We start from the raw sequence: 18,146 nt of genomic DNA on the forward strand, positions 1-18,146 counted from the left end.
CACTTTTCTTTCAGTCTCATGCACATGGCAGGCATTATTTATTGTGGAATCCAAAAGCCACATCAGTATTGACTGCAATACAATACTGGTTGAAACCCTGGTTCCAACCCATGTTTTTATTGTACATATGAATTGCTGCTGGGTTGGGACAATTGTGTGTTTTTCATGTTTGGAACGAAATATTTTTATGAACTTGAGTGGGTTTTTCCCTAGCAAATCTGATACAACAATGTCCACACTACTGTATATCCATTTTACAATTAAAATACCACCTTGTTCTTCTTTTACGGTTCTTCAAAATATTTCAATTCTGAAAAACAGTAAAAGGTCTCTAGATGTAAACAGTTGCTTCGTAAGTACAAGACAATAGTTATTGAACTATGCTGATGTGAAAGATGATGTAACACAATGTTATCTATACAGTTTGTACTGTACTGTACTGTACTGCACTGCCACGTAATGGCATCTTCACTGACCTGTGACCCCACGTTCTGTCGGACAACTCTGATGTAACAGAAGCCACTCAAATATATACATTTCTGTAAGAGCACGATGGCTGCTTGACATTTCATATCATCCAAACTCCTATGGCAATCGATAATTTGCAAGTAAGAGGTTAATGGGTGACAGACACTGCGTTTCAGTGTGTGATAAGTTGGAAATTTGAGTCAGTCAGGGGCCACATACGGATGGCCGAAGCAGTCTTGGCAACCACTCATGAGAAGCAATAAGTCTGGGTTTGAGTCCTGGTCAGGCACAAATTTTTAACTTTTGCTATTGCATTACCACAATGCCTTGTGCAGCTGGAAGTCACAAAATGCCATCCACCCCTTCTCTTTCTTTCCCCATTATTTGTTTCATATAAATGTATGCACCACCCATGTCATCACAAGTTGTATCTACTCTGTTGGACATGTCCAATACAACAGACAACAATTCAAATATATATATTACTACAATGATGTTTGTACAAAGCACCCACCTATGTAAATATGACTGTGAGGTATGTTTTCACTGTTTTGTTGCACAGAGATTTGTACTATTGGCTTTGGATTATATTGATGTAAGTTTATTTTATGTTGTTTTACAGTTGTCATTTCCTTAAGAATGTGAACACTATAATCATAAAGTGTCTTACTTATTCTCTTGATTTTAACACTGCACGTTTCTATCCTGTTATGTACACCTAACAACTTTCACATAATTATTCTTATTAATGTTTCTGTGTTCCAACATATTTTTGAGTTGTGACCTTTTACAATTTCCAGATCTGAAGATGACCATTTAAATGGTTGAAACAAGTAATTATTGTTTTCTAACTGTGATCATTGCCAAATACAGGTTTTAACAAAATCTACAACATTCAAGTTTACAGATCACTGTCTTCATTCTGATTATGTCAGATAGTTAAAATAAATTTGATTTCCAACGTTAATACAAATATAACATGAAAACTATGGAAAGTTATGTAAAGTGCCTCTAAGTGTACATTCACTTGTTGTGTTCATGTGTCCTAAGCACACAAATCTGTCAATGGTGTCATTAATCTTTGCTACTTTCCTGTCAGCACACTCTTCTGCCAAACAGGCCCACTGGTATGAGTGACTGCCACCTCCACTGATAGTCGTCACCGGATGCAGGTATGGAGGGGTACGTGGTCGGCACATTGTCCTCCTGGCCATTGCTAGCTTTCATGACTAGAGCCACTGCTTCTTGGTCAAGTAGCTCATCGATTGGCCTCACAAGGACTGAGTGCACCCCATTTGCCAACATTACTCAGCAAGCATGGACAGTCACCTATCCGAGTGCTAACCAAGACTGACACTGCTTAACTCTTGTGATCTGACGGGAAACGGTGTTACCACTGTAACAACACCAATGGCTCTCAGCATGCTAATTGACCATTATTTTGATCTTACTTTAATCTTACATCTGGCCCACTATAACACTTGCTCTGTTCATTTCCTCCATCCTTCACTGGAGTTCTTCTGTACCACAAGCTACCAAAAATCTGTTATCTTCAAATCATAGGTGGTTCGCATAATCCATTTATGCCTATTCCTTGTTCATCCCAGTTTAATTGTTCAATTATGTTATCCTTGGTTAGTTTCGGTGGAATGGATTCACTTTGTATAATTTATTTCTCAAGTTTAAAGTTTTCACACTCTTGATATAATAAAATGGAACCAAATGGAACCAGTAACCTCCTTGTATTAATTCTTGAACAAACTGAAGTAGGTTGATTCTATTCCTTGGTTCTCAAATGCTGTCATCATAGATTTTATTGCAGCAGAATCAAACATTTATCACAGTCCAGGTATGGGGTTTGATAAAAAAGTAATGAGAATTTTTTAATTTTGCAGGCATTATAAATCTGCTTATCAATTTTTTTATCTTATTGATACACATGTCTAAATTTAGTTTATTGTTGGCAATCAAAAATGTTATACATGTGAAATTACTGTGAATAAGACAAGAGGTTGTGAGTGGTACAAATGTTTCAAAGAAAATCGAGAAGATGCTGAAGACGACAACCACCCTGGATGCACTAGCACATCAATTACTGAGGACACTGTGAAAGAAGTAGAGAAATGGTTCTGGAAAATTGCTGCATCACCATCAGAGATGTTGCTCATAATGTCAGCACATCCTCTGACTCATGCCAAGCAATTTTTTCAGACGTTTTGAGCATAAAACGTTCAGCAGCAAAGTTTGTTCCAAAACTCTTGTATATCGACCAAAAACGATGTTGTGTAGACGTCACTCATGAATTGCTGTAAGAAGCCGACAACAATCCAGAACTTATAAAGGAGCTTAAACAGCTGACAAAACGTGTGTGACGTCGAGACCAAGGCCAGTCATCTTAAAGCAAACTGCCTGATGAGCCAAGGCTGAAAAAAATTCAACAATTTCGATCATATGTGAAGGTTCTTTACACTGATTACTTCAATTACAATGGCATAGTGCATCATGAGTTCCTGCCTTATGGTCATACAGTCAATAAGGAATACTACCTGGAAGTTATGTGCTATTTGCGTTGAGCAGTCATAAGACAACAACCAGAAATTGCATCATGATAATGTTCTTGCTCACACAGCAATGATTGTTCGGCCTTAGCCATTGTGTTCACCAGACATGACCCCGTGACTTCTTTTTATTCCTGAGGCTGAAGAAACTATGAAAGAATGTTGTTATGTCACCACTGATGAGATAAAAACAAAATTGCGGCAGGAGCTGGACACCGTAAAAAAAGGCAAGTTCCAGAAATACTTCCGACATTGAAAAAAATGCTGGCTCAAGTATACTATATCTGAGGGGGATTACTTTGAAGGGGATAAGGCTGGTATCAATGCATAAATGAAGATTCTTTAAGAAAAACAAAACTTCTTGTTACTTTTTGATCAAACCTCATGTTCCATACAAAGTTGAAACTGGTATTTGTTGCATCTTTCAGTAATCTGTGGGCACTATAGATGGCTCACTGAGCTACAATCACTTCTAAAAGCAGCTTGTTCTTTCCATTAGTAAATTTATGAAGTTCTTCTAGTTGTTCAGAAAGAATTTTTTGTAAAAATCTTGTTTACCACTGATAAAACCCAAATGGACCAGTTGTTCTTCATATATTCTCTGCTTCTTTTCTTGTGGATTACAATTACAGCATTGTTCCAACTATCTAGTATTGTCTGCTTACACAAACATTCTGTGAATAATTGCACAAGTTTTGCTTTCACCACCTGCCTCCCTGCTTAAATCATTTCTACTGCTACTCTATCCTTCCAGAGCTTTCTTCCAGTGCAGAAAATTGCTTTCCCTACTTTTTCTGGCAGTACTTTCGAAATGCAACCATTCTTACACTCTATTATCTGAATGTTCATTTCCTTAGGTGCAACTAAACAGATTTTTGAAGAAATATTTGAATACTTTTAGTATGCATTAACTGTTCTCTCCTCACTTGTGGTGTTGATTAATGTGACAAGTGCACCAAGAATGGTTAATACAGCAAAGACATTCCAAAAGTCTTCATGAGTACCTTTACTATGGTCTCCCAGTTCGTCAGGTCCATCTGAAGTCCTGACATGTGATATGATGTCTACACACCCCAAATGCCTGTTCCATATTTTCATATTGTCTATGTTATAGTCTATACCTAAAAACAAAGATGATGTGACTTACCAAATGAAAGTGCTGGCAGGTCGACAGACACACAAACGAACACAAACATACACACAAAATTCAAGCTTTCGCAACATACTGTTGCCTCATCAGGAAAGAGGGAAGGAGAGGGAAAGACGAAAGGATGTGGGTTTTAAGGGAGAGGGTAAGGAGTCATTCCAGTCCCGGGAGCGGAAAGACTTACCTTACGGGGGAAAAAAGGACGGGTATACACTCGCACACACACATATCCATCCACACATATACAGACACAAGCAGACATATTTAAAGACAAAGAGTTTGGGCAGAGATGTCAGTCGAGGCAGAAGTGCAGAGGCAAAGATCCACTTCTGCCTCGACTGACATCTCTGCCCAAACTCTTTGTCTTTAAATATGTCTGCTTGTGTCTGTATATGTGTGGATGGATATGTGTGTGTGTGTGCGAGTGTATACCCGTCCTTTTTTCCCCCTAAGGTAAGTCTTTCCGCTCCCGGGACTGGAATGACTCCTTACCCTCTCCCTTAAAACCCACATACTTTTGTCTTTCCCTCTCCTTCCCTCTTTCCTGATGAGGCAACAGTTTGTTGCAAAAGCTTGAATTTTGTGTGTATGTTTGTGTTCGTTTGTGTGTCTGTCGACCTGCCAGCACTTTCATTTGGTAAGTCACATCATCTTTGTTTTTAGGTATATTTTTCCTTCGTGGAATGTTTCCTTCTATTATAACCATATCACTATGTTATAGTCTTATTATTATATTTTTTGGATTGTCTCATAAATGTTTCTGAATACTTTTATGTAATTCAGTTAATTCTGTCTGAAATATAAGTTTACTATTCCCACCAGTGGACATATGTATGGACACACATGAGCTATTATGGGACTTGTGGCAAAGCAGTGCAGAAAGCTATAACAGACAGCAAGTGTGTAGTACAACATGCAATTAAATAGTAATGGGAATTTCTGTTTTTCTTAAAGAATATTAATTTATTCATCGACCCCAACTTTGTCCCATTCAAAGTAGGCCTCCTCAGATATAATACATTTGTACCAGCACTTTCTCCAATCTTTGAAGCACTTTTGGAAGTCACTTTTCATTATGGTGTTCAGCTTCTTCAACGATTCTGTTTTTATCTCATTAATGGTGGCAAAATGGCATCCTTTCATTGTTCCCTTTAGCCTCTGGAACAGAAAGAAGACACGGGGGGGGGGGGGGGGGGGGGGGGGAGGGAGGGGGGGGGGTCGGCATGTCTGGTGAATACAGTGGCTGAGGCAACATAACGATTTTGTTTTTTGCCAAAAAAATCATGAAATCATGAACAAGCATTAAAGTGTGAGCAGGAGCATTAGTGTGATGCAACTTCCATGAGCAGTTTTGGTACAATTCTGATCGTTTTCTTCTGATTGATTCACGCAAATGGAATATAACTTCCAAATACTATTCCTTATGGGCCATAGAACCACAAGACAAAAACTCATGGTGCAGTATTCCAATGTAATCAAAGAAAACTGTGAGAATAACCTTCACATGTGATCAAACTTGTCAAATTTTTTTCAGTCTTGGTTCTTCAGGCAGTTTCTATTGGGCCTTGGTTTCAACATCATACCCATATACTCATGTTTCATCACCTGTTATAGCTTTCTTTAGAAGTTCTGGATCATTATCAACTTCATTCAGCAGTTCCTTGTGTGATGTATACACTAAATAATTTCTGGTCAAAATTCAACAATTTCGGAACAAACTTCACTGCTACATGTTTCATGACTAAAACATCCGAAAAAATTGTCTGGCCTGAGCTTGAGGACACACGATCATCAGCAACTTCTCTGATTGTGATTTGGCAATTTTCCAGAACCATTTTCTTAACTTCTTGCACGTTGTCATCAGTAATTGATGTGCTAGGGCATCCAAGGTGGTTGCCGTCTCCAATGTCATCTAGAACCCCCTTGAAACGTTTATACCACAAGTAAACATTTGTCTTACTCTCAGTGGGTTCACTGTAAGCCACAGTCAACATTTGAAATACAGTGTTACACTTTATGCAATTTTTCAAGCAAAATTTAATCCAAATTCTTTGATCCATCTTTTCCAAACGTAAAAATCCACCAAGCTCTTGGAAACACATATAACTTTATAACTGCCAACAATAAAGTAAATAACCAAAACAGTTGGAAATGTAAACATGATTCAGGAGCACGTTTAGCAACAGGATATAAAAAGTTGAAAATCAGATTATTAAGTCCACAGAATTAAAAAATTCCCTTTATTTTTTGATCACACCTCACGTGGGCAGATCTGCTGCCCCAGGTGTTTACTTGTCAGCAGTCAGTTTTTGTACTGAGATCGACTAACAAGGACATGGCTTCCGCAACACACCAAGCTCTTGATTCTACATGTTACTTGTTCTCATCAATCATGTTGGCTGCATTTTTGCAACTACCTACGCAGTGTCCACACTCTCTGCTTGCCATAGGTCATAGGTCTTTATATGCAAAAATAATTTTTTTTTAACAATTGCCCAATAGCATAATGTGCCTGACAGATGGCAGAGCAAACTTTAAACCTAAGCTGTAATAATTACTCCTGAACAACTCATTCTATTCCATGGGTGACTCATTTAAAAACTGGTAGACTGGAAAAATAAAATAAATAAAACACACAGCTGAGTCAGACTAAAAAAAATAATTTGTTGATTGATGTTAACATGACACGTTACATATCCTGTAAGTCGTTCCACGTCATTTCAAAAAAAGGATCATTCAAATGATATATGCAACATGTAACTAACTAGTTAACTTCAGTGGTAGACCCTCTGCCCAGGAATCACACACCCTCTCCAGTTCTGTGACAGTGGTCATGGCAGAAAACAAGCCATTTTCACCCTATGTGACTTTTGAAGCAGAGGGATTTAGTACACCTGCCAATGGACATGCATATGGACACAGGTGAGCTGTCAGTGGTCTCATAGCAGAGTAATATAGAAATATGGCACATGCAGAGTGTTATCTGGGCAGACTCCCTCATACAGGTCAGTGATAGTCAGTCAGTTCTTACACTAAATAAACTAACAGAGATCTGGCTTCCAAAGTGTGTTGTATTCTTGGTTTCAAGTTTGAGTTGTTTCGATCATTTGCACTAGTTGCGCTTGTGGTTTCTCTGTGCCTATGCAGAGTTCTTTCTCTCCACTCCCCATATATTGACCCATATGGTGAGCTTTTCCTCTCAAAGGGTTCAGCTTTCCAGTCATTGACGAGCACCTGTCTTCAGCTAGAATAGTGACATTTGTGCCAACAGGATGGTTTAGTGGCATTGTTACACCCATGCAGATACAAAAATAAGAAATATGTTTTAACTAATATCATACTGCAAACAAGTAGAGATATCGCAAGGGCACAGAGGAACAAACAAAATAAAATTTTAGAGGACAGAAGACAGCTGATTCTTCCATTCCATGTGAACTAGTAATTATCCGTTTTTTTATTATGATTTATTTTCTATTTTATGTTTCACCTTGGATCAATCAAAAACATGTATATTAAAGCTGAAACAAATTAATATTATGTAGAAACTTCTTTTTCTTTCCACTCACTTCAATTTCAATGCTACAAAAGATGAGTATGACATAATCAACTTGAGGTTGAATCTCTTTTGTCTGTGTTTGCCTTAACAATACATATGTTATTGGATGTGGTCCACCTTCAGCAAAACACAATTTTGTTTTTCATCCCAAACATGTTTCACTGCTAATGCTGCCAACTGCAGTGAAACATGTTTGGGATAGAAAACAAAATTGTGTTTTGATAAAGGCAGACCCCATCCAAAAACAGATTAGTATGATGTGTATCAGTATATGCCACATGGACCAGTTCCCCACTGAATAGTTCCTCAATTTTAATTAAAGTATTAAGTTAAAAATGACAACATTTTCATTTTCAAATAAAATATAATTAATGTAATTCCACCTAGTACTCACCTTCATCATAAGCTAGTACCTTGAATGTATTATAGCCATGCCACATTTATTGTGTAAATCTGTTTTTGGAGATATCTCAAGTGTATCAATGGAATTATTCTCTAGTAAGCACTTGAAATGCAGGCATTGGTTTGAGAGTGAATGTTAACATTTGAAACTAGTCCCCACCAAGAAATTTTACACAGATATGACAGAAACTGAAACAAATGAGTTAACAAAGACTCTTTATTTGTGAAGACTTTAACATTATTTTCTGTCATAGAAATTATTGAGAACATCTCAGATGTTGTTTCCCAGCTTATTTTTCGCGATAAAGTTCTCAACATGGGTAGAAGATTAACAGTTCTGTCAGTGAGTGACTTAGATATAAAAGTGAAAATATTCCAGAACCATAGAGAGGTTTGATTTAAATATGTGTTAAAAAGTGGGTCCAGTGGAACCCATCAAAAAATACTTAACCAAAAATGGATTCCTGTTTACTTACCAAAAACTTCAAATAACAAGTTTGCAAAGCTCAGTATTTTTTCCCATTTCACTATCTTGTCCACAGTGCCAGACAGAACCCGTAAACCTGCAGTAGATGATACAACTTCCTGTTCAGCAGAGAAAGAAAGAAAGCATGGGATAGCACATCAATAATTTGGACAGTAAAAAACATCTGTTTTGTACCACAAAATTTACAACTATAAGTAATGCTGCAATAAACTGACCCATAAATTCAAAGCTTTAACAAACTTGAAGCCTAATTAAAGAACTCAAATATAACAAAGATCCTGGAGAGGATTCAATTGTCACAGAAATGTGGGAAAGAGCCAGCGACTGAGCAACTTCAGTCACTTTTGGGGGAAATTTGGGAAACAGAGAAAATCCCACACAAACAGAAATACACTCTCAAGTATCCTTTAACAAGAAAAAGAGAAGGACAAAAATAGAAGTATCTCTTTAGTGGCTGTTACATACAAAATCCTATCCAGGGGCCTTCAAAATTATTTAGAAGGACAATTAGACCATTAGCTTGATGAATACCATGTAGTTTTTAAAATCAGCCAGTTCTGTGTAGAACAGATTATGAATTTCAAACCGATCATAAGGAATTATTGTACAAGAAGCAAGAATCTTGGTGTAACCTCTGTAGACTTCATGAAATACCACAACTTCATAGACAGAGGAAGTCGTACATGCTAGAAAAATTCAGTACAGACAAAAAGCTTTGGCGATAATTGAAGAAACATGGACAGAAACATTGTCCAAAATAAAACTATAGCCTTAGCAGATGGTTTAGCAATATTTTATGAAAACATTGATACAGCAACTGAGCAAATCATCCTTTTGAAAGAGATTGAAGAAAAGGCTGGATTACACATTTCTTTTGAGACGACAGAATTCAAAACAAACATTAAACATCCTCTAAATTTCTTAAGCACAATATATGTTAGAATCAACAGAGAATAAATTTAATTTCTTGAGAAATAATAAAACCCACAGTCTAGATAAAAAAGAAAACAAAAACACAGTCCAGAAAATGGATATGGCTTATCAAATAATGAGGGACATTTACAATAAAAAATCATTCTCATTAAAAACAAAAATCTAATGCTACAACATTGTCATATAAGTGGAGAGGCTTTATGCATCAGAATGTTAAGTTCTCAACAAAATGGGAGACACTGACTGAGTTGGAGAAAGAGGAAATGAAGATACTGCAGAAAATACTAAGTCTAAGAAAAGTTGGGAGTACATGGATGAAAAGAGGTATACGAGGTGCATTCAAGTTCTAAGGCCTCCGATTTTTTTTCTCCGGACTGGAAAGAGATAGAAACATGTGCATTGTTTTAAAATGAGGCTGCATTCATTGTCAATACGTCCCAGAGATGGCAGCACCGTGTGGCAGATGGAATTTTACTGCCAGTGGCGAGAATGAGAACTGTTTTAAATACTTAAAATGGCGACGTTTTCCTTACTTGAACAGCGTGCAATCATTCATTTCCTGAATTTTCGTGGTGTGAAACCAATTGAAATTCATCGACAGTTGAAGGAGACATGTGGTGATGGAGTTATGGATGTGTCGAAAGTGCGTTCGTGGGTGTGAAAGTTTAATGAAGGCAGAACATCGTGTGACAACAAACCGAAACAACCTCGGGTTCCCACAAGCCGGTCTGACGACATGACCGAGAAAGTGGAGAGAATTGTTTTGGGGGATTGCCGAATGACTGTTGAACAGATCGCCTCCAGAGTTGGCATTTCTGTGGGTTCTATGCACACAATCCTGCATGACGACCTGAAAATGCGAAAAGTGTCATCCAGGTGGGTGCCACGAATGCTGATAGACGACCACATGGCTGCCCGTGTGGCATGTTGCTAAGCAATGTTGACGCGCAACGACAGCATGAATGGGACTTTCTTTTCGTCGGTTGTGACAATGGATGAGACGTGGATGCCATTTTTCAATCCAGAAACAAAGCGCTAGTCAGCTCAATGGAAGCACACAGATTCACCGCCACCAAAAAAATTTCGGGTAACCGCCAGTGCTGAAAAAATGATGGTGTCCATGTTCTGGGACAGCGAGGGCGTAATCCTTACCCATTGCGTTCCAAAGAGGACTACGGTAACAGGTGCATCCTACAAAATGTTTTGAAGAACAAATTCCTTCCTGCACTGCAACAAAAACGTCCGGGAAGGGCTGTGCGTGTGTTGTTTCACCAAGACAACGCACCCGCACATCGAGCTAACGTTACGCAACAGTTTCTTCGTGATAACAACTTTGAAGTGATTCCTCATGCTCCCTACTCACCTGACCTGGCTCCCAGTGACTTTTGGCTTTTTCCAACAATGAAAGACACTCTCCATGGCCGCACATTCACCAGCTGTGCTGCTATTGCCTCAGCGATTTTCCAGTGGTCAAAACAGACTCCTAAAGAAGCCTTCGCCGCTGCCATGGAATCATGGCGTCAGCGTTGTGAAAAATGTGTACGTCTGCAGGGTGATTACGTCAAGAAGTAACGCCAGTTTCATCGATTTCGGGTGAGTAGTTAATTAGAAAAGAAATCGGAGGCCTTAGAACTTGAATGCACCTCGTATAATGAAGAAATCTGCACTCAAACTGAAAACTGTCTGATGCCCTCAGGAAAAGAAGAACTTCATTTTATGGTCACTAGGTTCAGTGAACCCAGAACGACTGACTGAAAGAAATATTTGACCATTTTAACAAAAATCCCAAGATGCAAATCAGTTTGTTCAGGGGAGTGAAAAAGGACTTAGCAGAAATTAACATTACAAAAGCTCAAATTTTAACTGTCTAGTCTTTGCAGATGATTTAGCAATATTTTCTGAATACATCACTACTGCAACTGAGGAAATCAACCCGTTGAAAGACACAGTGGAAAAGTCTGGGTTACAAATTTCTTCTGAGAAGACAGAATTCAGAACAAATATAAAAATGCTCCGTAATTCTTAAGCACAAGGCATGCTAAAATGAACAGTTGTATAATGTGCCAACCAAACGTGTTACAAGATCAAATTTACTCAGCTCTGTGTGTAAGTATGATAGGCATATCCATTCCTGTACATACTTGCTGTAACATAATACACTTTTACTGAAACTAATTGCACATGCCCTCATTACTGTGGCCTAAACAAGATCATTGCAGTTAAGACACCTTACACGCAAGTCTCCCCCCAAAATGGCATAAACTAGGAAGCTCATTAGATACATAGTACATAAATAAGTAAAATAACCCATTTATAATGGTACAACAGTACTATAAAACATGTCTGTATGAACGTGGAACAATAACAAACTGTGACCCCCTCAGATTTTCTCAGGGTGCTTTGGCTGAACATTTTGTTAAAAAAGTATTCCAATTTTGATAAATAGATATCAGCAGCTATTAAATTGAAAAAGGACAGACAGACTAACATGAAATGAGACAGAAATAGTAAAAGTAAACTCACTAAGTGAGAAAAATTAACTTCTCAGCTGTAAAATAATTAATTTGTAGTTACCTGTGATATTTTATTTGAATCTGATATTTTATTTGAATCTACTGCGATAAATTTTGTTGGTACAGAGTTGATTTCAGGCTTCTTTAAGCCCCTTATTTGAATCTGAGATGTTCCAGGCATTTCTGTATGAAATTCCTTGGAAAGTGAGGCATTCAGATTTTTCCTTGATAAAGAATCAAAACTGTCTTTAAATGCACTTTGCACAGTTTTAGATACTGGTTTTGTGCCAATAGCTTTGGTACTTCTTTCATAAGACTTGTTCATTGTTGCTGTTGTTGAGGCACTTGGCATTTTGATTGTTCTTAAGTCATCATCAGTTATAGATGTTGACAATTCATTTGAATTATACAGTGGTGAATATAACTGTGGACTAGATGTTGAAGCCACACTCAAAGGGTTGCCAAATCCCAATGCTAGTTCTCCATTTGAAACATAACTATAGTTAGGCTGTGGATGGTACGGGTATGGACGTGTGGCATGTTGCATCATACTGTGGGGAGATGCTGCAACAGCCTCATGAGGAGCTTCCAGACCAAACCTGGTAAGAAATACTTCATATCATGAAATATGTAATATAAAAGTACATTTACCACATAAAAATACTATATCTAAGTCAATGGTAGAAATGGGTGTTATAGGGGAAAATATGTACAGCTACGACTACATTTACACCTTTCAAGCCATTATAATCTGTTCTTTTGTAAAAGACAATCTACACATGCAACCAATGGAGCTTGCCCCATTTTATTCAAAAGAAGAGATGTACACAGCATGTTCCTCCGAAATAGTGCCAGCTATCTTAAGTCCATGTTCCAAAGCAAAGTTCAGTTGATGTCAGATCAAAGTTCTGCCTGTGACAAATTAACTCTACAATATAAATACTTCAGCCAACCCGATGGTACATTCACCATACACTCCATAGAAGACATTCCAGCTGAGTCAGACTGGGCCTGGGCCAGCTTATAAGATTGATTCTAGTGCGGTCTCATTAGAGGGCACTCAAGATAACAAGCACCCTCTGGGTAGCAGTAGTAACACAGCCGTCGACAGTAATGCTTTGCCAGCTTTTTGGTTTGCATAGTGACCATTGGGAGGTGCCACTACATCCCCTCCTGTTCTAAGCAGCAAGAAAGCTTCAGAGGGAATTATGTGCAGTGTTAGATATCATTTCCTTGTGGAGCTGGGTTTTGAAGGTGCAGATAAATTATTCTACACAAGTGTTTAAGGCCATGTGAAAAGGCATGATTTGAATGTGTTGAGTCCAGTTATGGGCACAAAACTTTTCAAAGTCATAGGAGGACAATAAAACAATTAGAAAGATTCATATGTTCAATGAACTAGATAAAGAGGCAGTAGTGTCATATTTCAAAGAGAACTTGAAACTTTAAACTTTTAGCTCAGAATAGGAGAATGTAGAGGAATTATAGCTCAAGTTTAAAAGAATAGCTGACCATGCACTGGATAGATATGTACCTAGCTGAACAGTTTATGATGGGAGGAGTCCTCCATAGTATATAATCACTTAAATTTCTAAAGAAACAGAGGCTACTGCATAATAGGAGTAAAAGAAAGCACAAGGCTACAGATGGTGAGATGCCTTCAGCTCCTGTCGTAGCAGAAAATTATTGAAGTATCTTTCATAAAACCCAATGAAATTCTGGTTGTATGCAAAGTCTGTCATTGACTCCAAAGTTGGTGTCCAGACACTCTTATGTATAGGTAGGCATCAACAGTAAAGAGCACTTGTATTCTGCTCTTCAATTGTTTCATGATTTCTTACTTGAAAATGAATGAATAAAAGACTACTCAGAGCTAGTTTTCTGACTTAAAAAGACAAATTTGATAATTACTGGCAGATACAGCCAATTTGAGAATTATTTTGACTTAAGTATTAGTTATTAAACAATAATCTAACCTTATGTCAATGATTTATGTTTCATAGTTGCACATCCAAAAGTGGTATGTTATTGTTGCTGGCTAATGGTGAAGCACAATAGGACCTGCATCTTCGGAGTTTATGAATTTATTACTATTAACAAATAAAACTCTTGCCACTAACCATTGCTCAGAAAAGTGTACATACACTGCACTAAGCATGACACATCGCCAGCTACGGAAGGTAACAAAAAATATACATGAAATCAAATAATAAAACAATAATAACAAGCTGCCTACAAGCTACTTTGAATCCAGCTATACAATTGTTTTCTGTGGTAACTAAAAAAAATACTGTGGATACTAAAAAGATAGAAAAATTTCATTCGAAATGTGTGCACTGCAAATCATAAGGAAGCATGTCACCCATTGTTTAGAAAACTTAAAATACAGGAATGAAAATTTCTAGGACAAAATGGAAATTTGAGATGGATACAATGTGTTATATATTCTAAGAAATGTCATTATACTGTATTATTTATTTTAGTTATATTATTTATTAGCATAAAAATCATTGTAACTGTATTATAAATTTTTGACATGTGTACTGTGTGCAAACCAAATGGATTGCAAAGATATGTCATGAGATGAATAAACCACAATTCCACAAAATATCTGACTCAGCATTTGCACCACATATAAAAATTAAAACATATTCTTTAATTGTTATGATATTCTTTGTCAACCATTATTCATTAGTTGTCTACTGTTTTTCAGGATGTAGTTAGTAGTAGATAGTAAGAAATATTCTTTGAGTCATTGTATGTCCCCCCTCCATGAACCATGGACCTTGCCATTCGTGGGGAGGCTTGCATGCCTCAGTGATACAGATAGCCGTACCATAGGTGCAACCACAACGGAGGGGTTTCTGTTGAGAGGCCAGACAAACGTGTGGTTCCTGAAGAGGGGCAGCAGCCTTTTCAGTAGTTGCAGGGGCATCAGTCTGGATGATTGACTGATCTGGCCTTGTAACACAAACCAAAACGGCCTTGCTGCATTGGTACTGTGAACAGCTGAAAGCAAGGGGAAACTACAGCCGTAATATTGCCCTGAGAGCATGCAACATTACTGTATGGTTAAATGATTATGGCGTCCTCTTGGGTAAAATATTCCAGAGGTAAAATAGTCCCCCATTCGGATCTCTGGGTGGGGACTACTCAGGAGGACGTTGTTATCAGGAGAAAGAAAACTGGCATTCAATGGATCGGAGCGTGGAATGTCAGATCCCTTAATCGGGCAGGTAGGTTAGAAAATTTAAAAAGGCAAATGGATAGGTTAAAGATAGATATAGTGGGAATTAGTGAAGTTCGGTGGCAGGAGGAAAAATTACTTCTGGTCAGGTGAATACAGGGTTCTAAATACGAAATCAAATAGGGTTAATGCAAGACTAGGTTTAATAATGAATAAAAAAGTAAGAATGCGGCTAAGCAACTACAAATAGCTTAGTAAACGCATTACTGTGGCCAAGATAGATACGAAGCCCATGCCTACCACAATAGTACAGGTTTATATGCCAACTAGCTCCACAGATGATGAAGAGATTGATGAAATGTATGACGCGATAAAAGAAATTATTCATATAGTGAAGGGAGACGAAAATTTAATAGTCATGGTTGACTGGAATTCGATAGTAGGACAAGGGAGAGAAGGAAATGTAGTAGGTGAATATAGATTGGGGGGAAGAAATGAAAGAGGAAGCCGCCTGGTAGAATTTTGCACAGAGCATAACTTAATCATAGCTAACACTTGGTTCAAGAATCATGAAAGAAACTTGTATATATGGAATAAGCCTGGAGATACTAGAATGTATCAGATATATTATATAATGGTAAGACAGAGATTCAGGAACCAGGTTTTAGATTTTAAGACATTTCCAGGGGCAGATGTGGACTCTGACCACAATCTGTTGGTTATGAACTGTAGATTAAAACTGAAGAAACTGCAAAAAGGTGGGAATTTAAGGAGATGGGACCTGGATAAACTGAAAGAACCAGAGGTTGTAGAGAGCTTCAGGGAGAGCATTAGGGAACTATTGACAAGAATGGGGGGAAAAAATACAGTAGTAGAAGAATAAGTGGCTTTGAGAGACGAAATAGTGAAGGTAGCAGAGGATCAAGTAGGTAAAAAGATGAGGGCTATTAGAAATCCTTGGGTAACAGAAGATATATTGAATTTAATTGATGAAAGGAGAAAATATAAAAATGCAGTAAATGAAGCAGTCAAAAAGGAACACAAACGTCTCAAAAATGAGATCGACAGAAAGCGCAAAATGGCTAAGCAGGGATGACTAGAGGACAAATGTAAGGATGTAGAAGCTTATCTCACCAGGGGTAAGATAGATACTGCCTACAGGGAAATTAAAGAGACCTTCAGAGAAAAGAGAACCACTTGTATGAATATCAAGAGCTCAGATGGAAACCCAGTTCTAAGCAAAGAAGGGAAAGCAGAAAGGTGAAAGGAGTATATAGAGGGTCTCTACAAGGGCGATGTACTTGAGGACAATATTATCGAAATGTAAGAGGATTTAGATGAAGATGAGATGGGAGATATGATACTGTGTGAAGAGTCTGAAAGAGCACTGAAGTCGAAACAAGGCCCCGGGAGTAGACAACATTCCATTAGAACTACTGATAGCCTTGGGAGAGCCAGTCCTGACAAAACTCTACCATCTGGTGAGCAAGATGTATGAGACAGGCAAAATACCCTCAGAATTCAAGAAGAATACAATAATTCCAATCCCAAAGAAAGCAGATGTTGACAGAGGTGAAAATTACCGAACTACCAGTTTAATAATCCACAGCTGAAAAATACTAACATAAATTCTTTACAGACGAATGGAAAAACTGGTAGAAGCCGATCTCGGGGAAGTTCAGTTTAGATTCCGTAGACATGTTGGAACAAGTGAGGCAATACTGACCCCATGGCTTATCTTAGATTAAGGAAAGGCAAACCTACGTTCTACCATTTGTAGACTTAGAGAAAGCTCTTGACAATGGTGACTGGAATACTGTCTTTCAAATTCTGAAGGAGGTAGGGATAAAATACAGGAAGTGAAAGGCTATTTACAATTTGTACAGAAAATAGATGGCAGTTATTAGAGCTGAGGGGCATGAAAGGGAAGCAGTGGTTGGGAAGGGAGTGAGACTGGGTTGTAGTCTATCCCCGATGTTATTCAATCTGTATATTGAGCAAGCAGTAAAGGAAACAAAAGAAAAATTCAGAGTTGGAATTAAAATCCGTGGAGAAGAAATAAAGTTTGCCAGTGACATTGTAATTCTGTCAGAGACAGCAAAGGATCTGGAAGAGCAGCTGAATGAAATGGACAGTGTCTTGAAAGGAGGATATAAGATGAACATCAACAAAATCAAAACGAGGATAGTGGAATGTAGTCAAATTAAATCGAGTGATGCTGAGGGAATTAGATTAGGAAATGAGACACTTAAAGTAGTAAATGAGTTTTGCTATTTCGGGAGCAAAATAACTGATGATGGTCGAAATAGAGAGGATATAAAATGTAGACTGGAGAAATTTGTTAACATCCAGTACAGATTTAAGCGTCAGGAAATTGTTTCTGAAAGTATTTGTATGGCGTGTAGCCATGTATGGAAGTGAAATGTGGACGATAAATAGTTTAGAAGAGAATAGAAGCTTTCGAAATGTGGTGCTACAGAAGAATGCTGAAGATTAGATGGGTGGATCACATAACTAATGAGGAGGTATTGAATAGAATTGGGGAGTAGAGAAATTTGTGGCACAACTTGACTAGAAGAAGGGATTGGTTGGCAGGACATGTTCCGAGGCATCAAGGGATCACCAATTAAGTATTGGAGGGCAGTGTGGAGGGTAAAAATCATAGAGGCAAACCAAGATATGAATACACTAAGCATATTCAGAAGGGTGTGGATTGCAGTAGTTACTGGGAGATGAAGAAGCTTGCACAACATAGAGTAACATGGAGAGCTGCATCAAACCGGTCTCTGGACTGAAGACCACAACAACAACATCATTGTATGTATTGTACAACAAAATTTTGTATTTTTTCTGTTTTGTGTACTCAACTATGGAAAACTGGAAAATTAATAAGAG

At 37.9% G+C, this 18,146-nt stretch overlaps 1 protein-coding gene across 2 annotated transcripts in view; it reads right to left on the bottom strand.

The window, feature by feature from the left end:
• Positions 1-18,146, bottom strand: part of LOC126158208 (spermatogenesis-associated protein 22) — a 157,002-nt gene that overhangs the window by 31,374 nt on the left and 107,482 nt on the right. The window contains exons 1-3 of one of the 2 annotated variants that reach the window (XM_049916437.1): positions 14,901-15,033; positions 12,126-12,663; positions 8,608-8,716 (exon numbers count right to left, since the gene is read on the bottom strand). In XM_049916437.1, the coding sequence (XP_049772394.1) occupies positions 8,608-8,716; positions 12,126-12,614 (598 nt within the window). In that variant the 5' untranslated portion in view covers positions 12,615-12,663; positions 14,901-15,033. Of the gene's footprint in view, positions 1-8,607; positions 8,717-12,125; positions 12,664-14,900; positions 15,034-18,146 lie in introns of those variants that run through there. The other variant, XM_049916430.1, reaches the window with a different exon arrangement.

This window comes from Schistocerca cancellata, chromosome 1, assembly GCF_023864275.1.
Source record: "Schistocerca cancellata isolate TAMUIC-IGC-003103 chromosome 1, iqSchCanc2.1, whole genome shotgun sequence".
In the NCBI taxonomy this organism is placed as follows: domain Eukaryota; kingdom Metazoa; phylum Arthropoda; class Insecta; order Orthoptera; family Acrididae; genus Schistocerca; species Schistocerca cancellata.